The 12,311-nt window shown below is 40.3% G+C and overlaps 1 protein-coding gene across 2 annotated transcripts in view; it reads left to right on the forward strand.

Moving 5' to 3' along the window:
* Positions 1 to 974: 974 nt before the first annotated feature.
* Positions 975 to 12,311, forward strand: part of TRIM24 (tripartite motif containing 24) — a 109,398-nt gene continuing 98,061 nt past the window's right edge. Inside the window, exon 1 of one of the 2 annotated variants that reach the window (XM_036117206.2) lies at positions 975 to 1,634. In XM_036117206.2, coding sequence (XP_035973099.2) covers positions 1,271 to 1,634 — 364 coding nt within the window. In that variant the 5' untranslated portion in view covers positions 975 to 1,270. The remainder of the gene's footprint in view (positions 1,635 to 12,311) is intronic. The other variant, XM_036117204.2, reaches the window with a different exon arrangement.

The following is a 12,311-nucleotide window of genomic DNA, read 5'->3' on the forward strand; positions in this document are numbered from 1 at the left end:
CTCACAACCCCAAGATCAAGAGTCACATGCTCTACTGAGCCCACTTGGCACCCCAAAGTTTGGCCATTTTTTGAGTGAAAATGTGAGTACCTTCTGATATAAGTCTGTGTGTTTTGGGGGGCAGGATGAAAAAATTTTTGAAGGAATTACTTGGACATCAGTACTGAGATTTATTTTTATTTCTCGAATTGATGTCGTATTTATGCAATAAAGACATTTTCAAACAATATATATTTGTTTCTTGAAGAAAAAAACATTTTTATTTGAAAAGCAACTCACTGACTTTAAAAATTAATCACCTTTTTCACTGGGGAAATCCTTTAAAAATTTCCGACTTTGCAAGAGAACCTCCACCCTTATTCTTCATGTTCCGTCATTCATCATGGAGAAGAGTAAATTCAGGTGGCAAATCCACGCTGCCACAATATCTTTTCACACAACATTTCTCCATTTATAAAATTCTTCCCTTGTTTGCTCTTCACAGTCTCTACTTCGTCATCCTTTGACCCTCCCACCATATTTACTCTTCCTACAGGACCCCCGTCTTCAGCAGTAAAACGGGAGTTTTCGAAGCAGTTACTTAATTAACCGCGTTGAGCCCACACGGTGGAGCTCCGCCCCATAGGAGGAGCTAACACTGGCGGACCGAAGTAGGCCGTCTGTCATTAACAAATAATCCCTTAATCTTTTCAGAGGGGCGAAACACACACAAAGGCCCAATCAGAAGCCGCGGCTCTAGGAGTTCGGTGGGAGGCGGGGCTGGGCAAGCGCCTTCCCACCTCCCAGCCTCCCGCCGCGGCCGTCGGAGCCTCGCGGGCTTGGGCAGGCCCCGCCCTCTGGCCAGGCGCTGCGGCTATTGGGCGGCGCGTTCCTTGCCGTCGCCTCAGTTGCTGGGAGAGGGAGGGTGGGGGCGGGGCCTGAGGTGGGCCGGGGGCCCAGGGAGAAAGGCGGGGAGATGAGGGCGGGCTGGGTGGATTCGACGAGCGCCGCGGCGGTTGGCGAAGCGGACGGGGCGCAGCCTTCCCGGTGCGAGGAACGGTTCCCGCTGACAGATCCCCTTCTTCCGGCCGCGCCACCCGGGAGGCGGATCCCCGGGGCCTGAGGAGGCTTCCTCGGCCCGGCCCGCCCTCCCTCCCTCCCTCTCCCGCGGGTCACCCAAGCGGCCTGTGAGGAGGAGGAGGAGGAGGTCGTCGGGGGCGGCGGCAGGCGGAGATCGCGCTCCCCCTTTCCCGGCGGCGGCGGCGGCGGCGGCGGCGGCGGGGGCAGGACAATGGAGGTGGCTGTGGAGAAGGCGGCGACGGCGGCCGCGGCGGCTTCGGCGGCGGCCGCCGGGGGGCCCTCGGCGGCGCCGAGCGGGGAGAACGAGGCTGAGAGTCGGCAGGGCCCCGACTCGGAGCGCGGAGGCGAGGCGGCCCGGCTCAACCTGTTGGACACTTGCGCCGTGTGCCACCAGAACATCCAGAGCCGGGCGCCCAAGCTGCTGCCCTGCCTGCACTCCTTCTGCCAGCGCTGCCTACCCGCGCCCCAGCGCTACCTCATGCTGCCCGCGCCCATGCTGGGTTCGGCCGAGACCCCGCCGCCCGTCCCCGCCCCCGGCTCGCCGGTCAGCGGCTCCTCGCCGTTCGCCACCCAAGGTGAGAGCCGGCCGTGGGCGCCGGGGAGCCCGGGGAGGGGCTCGGGGAGGCGAGCGCCCTTGTGCGGCGCGACCCGCTGTCATGTCGCCGCCGCCCGGGGTGCGCGGCGGGGGAGGGGCGAGGAGGAGGGTCTGTGTTGGCGGCGGTGACATGGAGGGCCCGCGCGCTCTGCGGCGTGCCGCGCGCCCCGCGAGCAACTTCCACGGGCGCTGAGGACTTGGCGGCGCCGCTGCTGCTCCTCTGCTGCTCAGCGTTCTCCTCCGGGGTTGGGTGGCCCGTGCGACCCGCACTTTTGAAAACCGCTGTTGGAGTGGGCTGCAGTGTGTATCTCGGATTCTTGGCCGACTGCGTCTAGTTCACTGCTACCCTCTGCCTCCCCAAAGCTTTGTCCGGGTCCATATGATCCTAATCATCTCGTGTATAACCACGTTATTTGAGCTGGAGGGGGGGAAGGGAGGGATGAAGATGAAGTGATGGTGACTTTCTTTGGTGATTGATTACAGATCAGATGCCGACTATTTTCTATCTTGCATGTTTCAGGTTCTTTACCTTAACGAGTCCCCGATTTTTCTCCCTTCTGCTAGGGACAAAGGAACCAAAAGAGACGGTATTTTGTTGTCTTTTCTCCTTCGAAGAATTTATTTGGAAACGGTAAAGGGTAAAGAGAAATAGAACAAAGTGATTTGGGGTGCAGGCTTTTCTTGTATTTTGTGAATGACAGCTGGAAATGTTGAAGTTACTGTTCTCTTTGTGGTGTTTGTTACTGTATAATGAGACTTTTGACAGGTAGTTCCCATTGCTAACGTTAACAGGTTTGAAACATTTAAAGTTAGTTAAAGTAAGCACAGTAATTATTCTAGTAGAATGCTTGAGGATTTTAAATTGTAATAGTGCAAATATTGGAGCACATCATTTTTAAAAATAGAAAGTAACTGGGAAAAGGGGGGTAATTAATTTTTAATATATACTTCCTTTTAGAGGGTCTAGTTGATTTGAGATAAAATGCTGATTAAATAATTGAGGCTAGGTCAAGAGGTATATGAAATTGATGCTATAAATAGTAGCGTTAGACTCTTCATTTGATTATATGTTACAAACAGTATCTAGTTGAGGGAGCCAGTTTTCCATGGGTCTCTTAAGTTTCTGCAGGTCGTGCCAGGGAGGTACTGACTGCCCTTTGTTTCTGTTTTTAAATGATGTTTGTATAAAGATCAGCCTTGGAAGATAGAGATAGTGTCTTCCATCAGAGCAAAGAGCAGGCGTGCATATGGTCCAGTATAATGTCTCTACTGGAGTAAAAGGCAGGCATGCTTACTGCCCATGACAAAAGATTGGGGTTCTCTGAGCTTAGGTTTCCTCTCGTGTAACACAACCCACTGCCTGTACAGGTGTCAGCCGGCCCTTTTCACCTGCCTGGTGGGAACTGGGGTTCTGGGAACCAGTGCAAAAATGTTGATGCTTTGGCTTATGTTATTGTAACTAATAAACTGCCCCTTGTCTCTCGTCCCTGAGTCTTTGTATCTTCTACCATGGTGAGCTAGCTTGCAAGTAGGCTGAAGTCTCAGATCTTTTACACTGTTTTCTCTGATGTGACCCACCTGTTGGAAATTTAGTACAGGTGAAACTTAAATCTTAGTTCTTAATTTTTAGACACATTTTAAGGTTTCTTTTATTTATGTTTTAATTGGTTAAGCAGGCTAGTGGCCGATTAGGATCTGAATTTTGCGTAATCCTAGAATTAAGATTTATCGTGTGCCTGGCCATGACATTTAGACCTGAATGAATGAGAACATGGGTAATAAAAGCTCTGAAACTAAACTCTGAGACAAGTTTTCAATTTCAGATTTCTCAAAATGTTCTGTGCAATTCTAGTCTCTCAATGTATTTTATCTTGGTGTTTGTATCAGCAAGAGTTCCAAGGAAGCATTTAAATTGGAAGGTAATGTTTTTTGTTTTTATACTAAGACAAAGTCTCTACTAAATGATACTTTAAATACAGTACAAAAAAAGAGTTAGGGTTATTTTCAATAAATTAAAATACTGTCTATCCTGAGTCTTATTGACTTGGATATATTCTCCCTTCCTCTCTCCTTGCAAACTTATTTAAATACTAGCTGAAGTAAAACTTGATCCAGTACATTTCATAAATACATAGGGTTCATTTGATCATCTGTACTTCATTCTCCTAATGAACTTTTGGGTATAGTCATCATGGGTTAAACTATAATACCTACAGGAGCTAAGCTAGATATCTGAGTTAGAGAACTATGAACTTGGGGGTAAAATAATAGGGAAGGGAGAGGGAGGGAATGGGAGGGGAAGTAAACTCAGCTCCAGCAGGTTGTCATGCAAGAGGGGAGGGCCAGTATTGAAGGATATATATATATATATATTTATTTTAATGAGAAGTCGGAAGCCCAGATTTGTGTGAGAGCTTTCTTAGTATTAGATATTGGCAAGTGGATAAAAAAATACACATGCACACAGGCCCATTCTATAGGCCAAACAAAACAAGTTTTGTTGAGGCCACAACCATGTTGCAGTTATGCTCTTCCCTTTTAGATTTAGTTAGTGGTTTTCAAATTTTAGCTCTACTAGAGTCACTGGTATACTTATTAAAAATTTAGATTTCTAGGGGCACCTGGGTGGCTAGGTTGGTTAAGGGTCTCCCTTCATCTCAGGTCATGATCTCAGGATCCTGGGATCCTAGCCCCCATGGGGCGGGCTCCCTGCTCAGTCGTGAGCCTGCATCTGCTTCTTCCTCTACCCCTCCCTGCTTTTGTGTGCACGCGCTCTCGCTCTCAAATAAATAAATAAAATCTTTATTTTTTAATTTGTTTTTAAGATTTTATTTATTTGAAGTAGAGCGAGAGCGAGCAAGCGAGAGAGGAGCTCCTCCCCGCCATGCAGGGCACCATCCCAGGACTCTGGGATCATGACCTGAGCCAAAGGCAGATGCTTAACTGACTGAGCCACCTAGGTGCCCCTAAATAAAATCTTTAAAAAAAAAAAAAAAAAAAAAGAGATTTCTAGGCCTATCCCTCCAGAGAGCCCAACTTGGCATAGTTATAGAATTCTAGAGTATATTAAGCTCTAGTGTTTCTTTAGTTCAAGCAGTATTATATTCCAAAATAAAATTGATCATAAGAGGATTCCTTAGGAAATTAAGACCAAAATTCAAGGTATAGAATAACAGTTTTCAACATTATCAGACCTAATTTTTCTGTTAAATAATTTTTGGTGCTTCATGTTATCCTAAATGAAATTCATAGAAAATAAATCCTTCTAAAATATTTTTTTATGAAAAAGAAATAAAGCTAATTTATAACAACGAAAAGGTATGTATTATGATTTATAAATGCCCGGACACAATTACATTAGCTCTCAAGACCTCATTGAGAACATGGGTCAAAACCATCCTTTTGTAAGGCTGCCAGTTGGAAGGAATGAGGATGAGTTACCACACGCTGAAGTTGGATGACTACCTTGGATGTGATTGTCATTTTCTTAGTGTGCAGTTATATCCAGGAAAGAAGGAAAAGCTTAGAAAACAGATTTTCTTTAGGTACATTATAGGTACCCGAAGTCAGAAGACAAACTGATCTTGGACAAATGTTACAACATTGTGCAATATTTTGTGGTGTTGATGTAGTGTTCAGCAAAAGAGTAGCAAACTCTATTTTTTTCTCTTTAATTTTTTATTTAAATTGAATTAGCCAACATATAGTACATCTGTAGTTTCAGATGTAGTGTTCAATAATTTATCTGTTGCGTATAACTCCCAGTGCTTATCACATCACGTGCCCTCCTTAATGCCCATCACCCAGTTACCCCATCCCCCAACCCTAAGCTATTTTTAAAAGAATACTGAGCATACTCTGGAAAAGGGTCACATTATTTGTCCAGGGAGAGTAAAAAATAAGAAACCATCAGTTTTCTTAGACTTCTATACTAACTGGCAGTCTATAAGATGTAACTGCCAATTCTGGGATCTGATTTCTTTGGGTTCTTGGTAAGAAGTATAAATCACCTTGTGAGTACAAGATATAATGTCAGAGAATTAATAGTATTTAAGATTGATCCATATTGCCTACCAGTTTTGTACACAAACAGTTATGTATACAGTATTCACCTGTTAATGGAAATTATACTATTGTTTTCAATTTGGGGCTATTATGAATAAAACTGTTATAAATATTTGTAGACAAGTCTTTATGTGGATATGTTTTCATTTCCTTGGGTAAATACTTGGAATTTCTTGTTTGCATCATAAATGTGTATTTACACTGGTTGTACTGTTTTGCATTCCCTCCAGCAACGTATGAGAGTTCCAGTTGGTTCACATCCTCGCCAATTTGGGTGTTAGTATTTAATTTTAGTCATTCTAGTATGTGCAAAGGGGAGTCTCATGGTTTTAATTTTCATTTCCCCGATGAATAATGATGAGCATCTTTTCCTGTGCTTATTAGCTGTTACAGCTTTTTGGTAAAATTTCAGTTTATCTTTTGTAGATTTTTAAAATTAGGTAATGGATTACATTACTGAAAAGTAAATATTCTTTATATGCATTCTGTATCCTGGTCCTCTGTTAAATACGTGTATGCACATATTTACTCCTGTACCTTGCCTGTTCATTTTCTTAATGGTGTCTTTTGAAGAGCTGAAGTTTTAAATTTTGATTAAGTCTGATTTGTCAATTTTTTTCTTTTATTTTTTCTTAATTTTTTAGAAGATTTTTATTTATTTATTTGATAGAGAGAGATACAGCAAGAGAGGGAACATAAGCAGGGGAGTGGGAGAGGGAGAAGCAGGCTTGCTGCTGAGCAGGGAGCCCTATACGGGGGCTCGATCCCAGGATGCTGGGATCATGACCTGAGCCAAAGGCAGATGCTTAACGACTGAGCCACCCAGGTGCCCCTTTTTTCTTTTATACTTAGTAATTTTTGTGTTCTATTTAACAATTCTTTGCCTACCGTAAGTTTACTAAGATTTTGTACTTTCAGTATTTTTATAGTTTTGGTTTTTATATTTAGATGTGTCATCTATTTTGAGCAATTTTTGTATTAGGTATAAGGGTTGAGATTCATGTTTTTAACCATATGTTAAAGTATCATTTATTTGAAAAGGGTACTTTTCCCATTACATCACTTTGGCGTTTTTGTAAAAAATCGGTTGAACATATGTGTATGATTCTGTTGCTATACACTTTTCTGTTCTTTTGAGCTATCCATTTAGTAGTAAGTGTTTGGGGGTTTTTTGTTTTGTTGTTTTTTTATTGCTGTAGCTTTTTTTTTTTTTAAGATTTTATTTACTTATGTGAGAGTGCCAGAGAATGCGGGAGCATGAGCAGGGGGAGAGTCAGAGGGAGAGGGAGAAGCCCAAGCAGACTCCCTGCTGGGTAGGGAGCCTGATGTGGGACTCCATCCCAGGACCCTGGGATCATGACCTGAGCCAAAGTCAGATGCTTAACCGACTGAGCCACCCAGGTGCCCCTATTGCTATAGCTTTTAAAGCAAATTTTCAATTGGACAGTTTTGTTCTTTTTCAAAATTGTCTTGCTCTTTGAAGTAATTTACATTTCTTCATAAATTTTAGAATCCACTTGTTAATTTCTACACAAAAGCCTGCTATGATTTTGATTAGAATTGCATTAAATCCAGATACCACTTTGGGGAGAATGATCTAACAATATTGACTATCCCTATCTATAAACATGTTTTATCTCCTATTTAGATCTTTAATTTCTCTCAGCACTATTTTATCATAGTAGTCTTACACAATATTGGTGAAGTTTATTCCAAAATATTTTATGATAATGTTTAATGATATTGGTGTTTTTAAAAAATACCATTTCCAATTGTTGCTAGCTAAAATACAATTGACTTTTGTATATTGATTGTATCACATTATCTTGCTAAATTCAGTGATTAAATCTTAATAGTTTTTTTGTCTCTTAAGATTTTCTTCCTAGACTATCCTGTTGCTCACAGGTAGATAGTTTTACTTCTTTCTTTCAATTCCTAATTTCTGTCATTTTCTTCCCTTACTGCACTAGGTAGGACCTCCAGTACAGTATTGAATAGAAGTTTAATTTCACTATTAAATGAGAGATGACATCCTTGCCTTATTCCTGATCTTAGGAGGATAACGTTAGTTGTTCACCATTAATATGTTAGATCTATTAGCTTTTTACAGATGCCCGTTATCACAATTAAGAAGATCTCTTCTATTCGTAGTGTGCTGAGGATTTTAATTGTGTTGGATGATGAATTTTGTCAAATGCATTTTCTGCATCTGTTAAAATGATCATCTGGGTTTTCTCTTTTTTTCTGTTGATGTTGTGAATTATGTTGATTTTCAGATGTTAAACGTATCTTGCATTCTTGGGATATACTCTACTTGGTCACCATGTATTATCCTGTTTGTGTACTTGTGGATTTGATTTGCTAATATTTTAGCGACTTTTTTATGTTCATGAGGAATATTGGTGATAGAGTTTTCTTGTATCTATCTGATTTTGGCATCGAGATAATAACTGTCCTCAAAATGAGTAAAGTGTTCCATCTCTAATTTTCTGAAAGAGGTTTTTTTAAGTTAGTATTAATTTTTTAAATATTTGACAATTCAATTAATCCATCTGGGTTTGGAGTTTTCATTATGAGAAGGTTTTTGATTAGGAATTCAGTGTCTTTACTTGATACAGGGCTTTTCAGATCTTATATTTCTTCATGAATCCATTTTGATAAGTTGAAAATTTTCTGTTTCATATAATTGGTGCATTTTTAACATATATTCTACATACTCCCTTTCCCTTTTAATGTTTTCAAGGCCTGAACAATGTCCCGGACCTCTTTTGTTTCTACTTGTAGTCTTTGCTCTTTTTTCTTGTTTGCTATTCTTAAGGGCTTATCTACTAACTTTTGGCTTTGTTAATTTTATTTATTGTTTGTCTCTGGTTTAAAAGTATAATTTTCGGGCGCCTGGGTGGCTCAGTCGTTAAGCGTCTGCCTTCGGCTCAGGTCATGATCCCAGGGTCCTGGGATCGAGCCCCGCATCAGGCTCCCTGCTCCGCGGGAAGCCTGCTTCTCTCTCTCCCACTTCCCCTGCTTGTGTTCCCTCTCTCGCTGTGTCTCTCTCTGTCAAATAAATAAATAAAATCTTTAAAAAATAAAAAAATAAAAAAAAATAAAGGTATAATTTTCTCTCTAAGCATGTGTTGGCCACCTCAAACAAATTTTGTGTTTTTATTAACATTCTATTAAAAAATATTTTAAAATTTTTCCTGTGATTTCTTCTGTGACTGATGGGTTGCTTAGAAATGTGTTAATTTAAAGGTATATGGGGATTTTCTGGATAGTTTATTCCATTGTAGTAAGAAAAAAAATACTCTGTAAGACTTAAATCTCTTTAGAAGTTATTGAGACATTTGATGTTCTAACATATTGTTTATCTTGGTGAATGTTCTATGTATATTTGAAAAGAATTTAAATTCTATCCACAGTTGTTTGGTGTAGTGTTCTATAAATGTCAGTTAGGTCAAGTTGGTTGAGAGTGTTGTAAAAATCTTTGTTTTGGTTTGGTTTTCTTCTTTTTTGGGGGGGGGTCTACTTCTTCTATCAGTTACAGAGAGAAGAATGTTAAAATCTCATGATTGTTGACCTTCTTATTCCTTTAATCCTGGTTAGTTTTTGCTGCAGATATTTTGAAGCTTTATCTTATTGATTAATTGCCTGCCCTTTTTAACACCATGAAATGTTCTTTATCTCTCATACTACTTTTTCATGAAGTCTGCGTTGTCTTAGGTTAATACAACTACACCAGTTTTCTTACCTCTGTTTGAATGGTATATTTTTCCATTCTTCTACTTTTAACCTTTCTGTTTAAAGTAGATCTCTTGTAGATAGTGAATAGTTGTGTCTTGCTTTGTTATCCAACCTGTAAATTTTGCTTTTATTCTTTAATCCATTTACATTTTAAGTAATTATTAGTATGGTCAAGTTTAAGTCTACTTTTTAAAAATTTGTTTTCTTTTTGTTCCTGCTGGGCCTCTAGTATCTTTGTTTTTCTCAATCCCTTAGCTACTGTTCTCTGGTAAGCGTCCCAAAGTCTTGCTTTGCACATGCATGGTAGCCTTCACCAAGGACTTTGAGAAACCCTAGAGAGACTACTGGCACCCTCACTCTTTGCAGCTCTCTTCTCTCTAGTGTTTAATCTCTTTCAAGCCCCAAATTTTCCTCTGGCCTTTTAAGCTATGTTCTGCTTAGGCTCTAGCTCCCTGCATTGTGGTTGGGAAATAGTCCCCTGGCAGAGAATCAAGATATGTTAGGGGTTCACCTCCTGAATTTCCCTTTCCAGGGATCACAATCCTCATTGCCTGTTTTCCAATGCTTGAAGACAGTTGCCTCGTATATTCTTCCCAGTTACATACAGTTGTTCATGGCAGGCAAACTTGTCTTGGTACTGGTTACTCTGTCCTGGTGGAAAGTTGATGTCAAAATACCATTTTTAAATTGCATTGAACCTTTTAAATACACTCACATGTGGGTAATTTGATTCTTAGATCTCTAGATTTTTATCTTTCTAATTTTTCTTAGAGATCTCACCAAGTTAAACTATCATCCTAGATGCACGAGCCCTACATTTCTTCCTATAACCTTGACCCCTTTCTCAAATTTACTTCTGCATTTTCAAGTACATACTAGACCAGTAGTCTCCAGAATGGGATGTGTGTCACACATTATGAGGTAACATAATTCATTGAGTTGAGGGAAAACATTAGAACTTCTTTAAGTTAAGCGTTAAAGTACTTGATAAGTAGAATGTCATGGTCACATGAAAAAGCATGTCAAAATGGCTACATTTCACATATGGCATACAAAGTATTCTGAGGAGGAGGAATGAGGGCTGCTGCAAGTCCTAAAGGTAACTTTGTATGAGTTAGGAATACATGTCCTCTTGACATATGTAGCACCAAGGACTACATGGCATAGGAAGTGGAATGCATATTAATCTCCATTTGCCCTTTTAAATTAAGTAGTCCCTTGTGCTGTACAGCCAATCAAACTGTACACAGCTGCCCTGGAGGTAATTGGATTTCTATACCGCAGACCCTAATGTGACCCCCACTCCACCCCTAGCGCGCGCACACACACACACACATTGTAATACAATTTACATGTTCTTTGATAAGTTGGCTTATGGATTGTAGCCTCTGTTTTTAACTAAAATGACTGTCAAAAATTGAAGATCACGGTAGACCATTACCAGGACCCTGACACAAAACCCTGTAATCTCAGTTCCTAGGGAATTCCCATATGGAGGCCACTCACAAAAGCCCCTCAGTTTCAGCAGCCTGGAGAGTCCCTAAGTTGTAGGATGTAGGGCACATGTGTAATGGCCATAAAAAGTGATCCCCAACTCCAATTAATAGCATAGAGGGGTACATTTAAGTCTGTCATCAAGGTTGGATGCTGATAACTTGGCTCCTCCCCAGTTTAGGAAAATACAGAAGGCTCCTTGGGGCTTCCCATATTTGGTGACTTCTTTAGTGTTACATAGAGGGATAGATACTTGTCATTTCCTGGAACCTGAATATGCAGTCAGTGATGGATTAGCCAGCAAGGAGATCTGTATTCTATAGAAAGCTGTTTTTGTTGCTGCTCCATTTTGTTTTTCATTTTATCAGGTGTATGGAGTTGATGGGAGTCGTGATTTTCCACCAGCCCTAAATTATTTGAATATTTGAAATCTCATTTTCAGCTATGATAAAGATAATACTAATTTGTAAGCATAACAGCATTAGAGTGGCAGAATTGATATTTTATAGGCTCTTTATCAGTCTTGTGAGGTTAACATAAGTGATTTTCTAACTAAATCTAGTAATTGGGCCTAAAAGTTTCAGAATTACTGAGAATACTCTTTGAAATTGATTGACATCCTCTGTATTAATGATGAACTATGCCTTAAATGTATATTACATCTTGGACCATTAGAGAATAGTGGTATGAAGCTATCATGATTAGCAAGCCATTTAAAAATATTTTACCCGGATTTTATTCTTTCAAAATGTCCTGTTTGTGTGATTTATTATATACAGGATATACTAGTTCCATAGTATATATACATAATAAATATATATGTAGGTGCATGTTCAAATACTTGTGTTTAAAACATGTGAACATAACTATCAGCTGAATTGCCTCAGTGTTTTTCTGTGTTTATCTCATCTTTAAAAATGGTTTTCAAATCCTCTTCTAAGTTGTAAAAATACAGGATTCCTCAAAGAACTTTGTTCCGATTTCCTCTAGTCCATAGGTACTCTTGTCATGATAAAATAAATTTAAAAGAAAACTGTCATATATAGTAACTGGGAATCATAACTACCAGACCTTTATTTTACCTTGATCATGAGAATAGTCTTTCTGGGATCTCTTGACTGTATATTCAGCATTAAGGATGACCAGGAGGAGAGCCTCTCACACATGACATTCTTAGTATCTGTCTCTTTGTACTGGTGCATGTTGATCTATGTTTCTTCTGGTCCTCATCAATCTTCTATACTTGACTTGTGTGTCATGTGCCTTAACTTGCTTTTACTAATTTTCTCAGCTCACTTTCCCACCTATCTTTTGGTATTAAGGTTTCCTCCCACTTCTCTGACCCTTCATTTTTGGCCTC

Source organism: Halichoerus grypus, chromosome 12 (genome assembly GCF_964656455.1).
Source record: "Halichoerus grypus chromosome 12, mHalGry1.hap1.1, whole genome shotgun sequence".
Classification (NCBI taxonomy): domain Eukaryota; kingdom Metazoa; phylum Chordata; class Mammalia; order Carnivora; family Phocidae; genus Halichoerus; species Halichoerus grypus.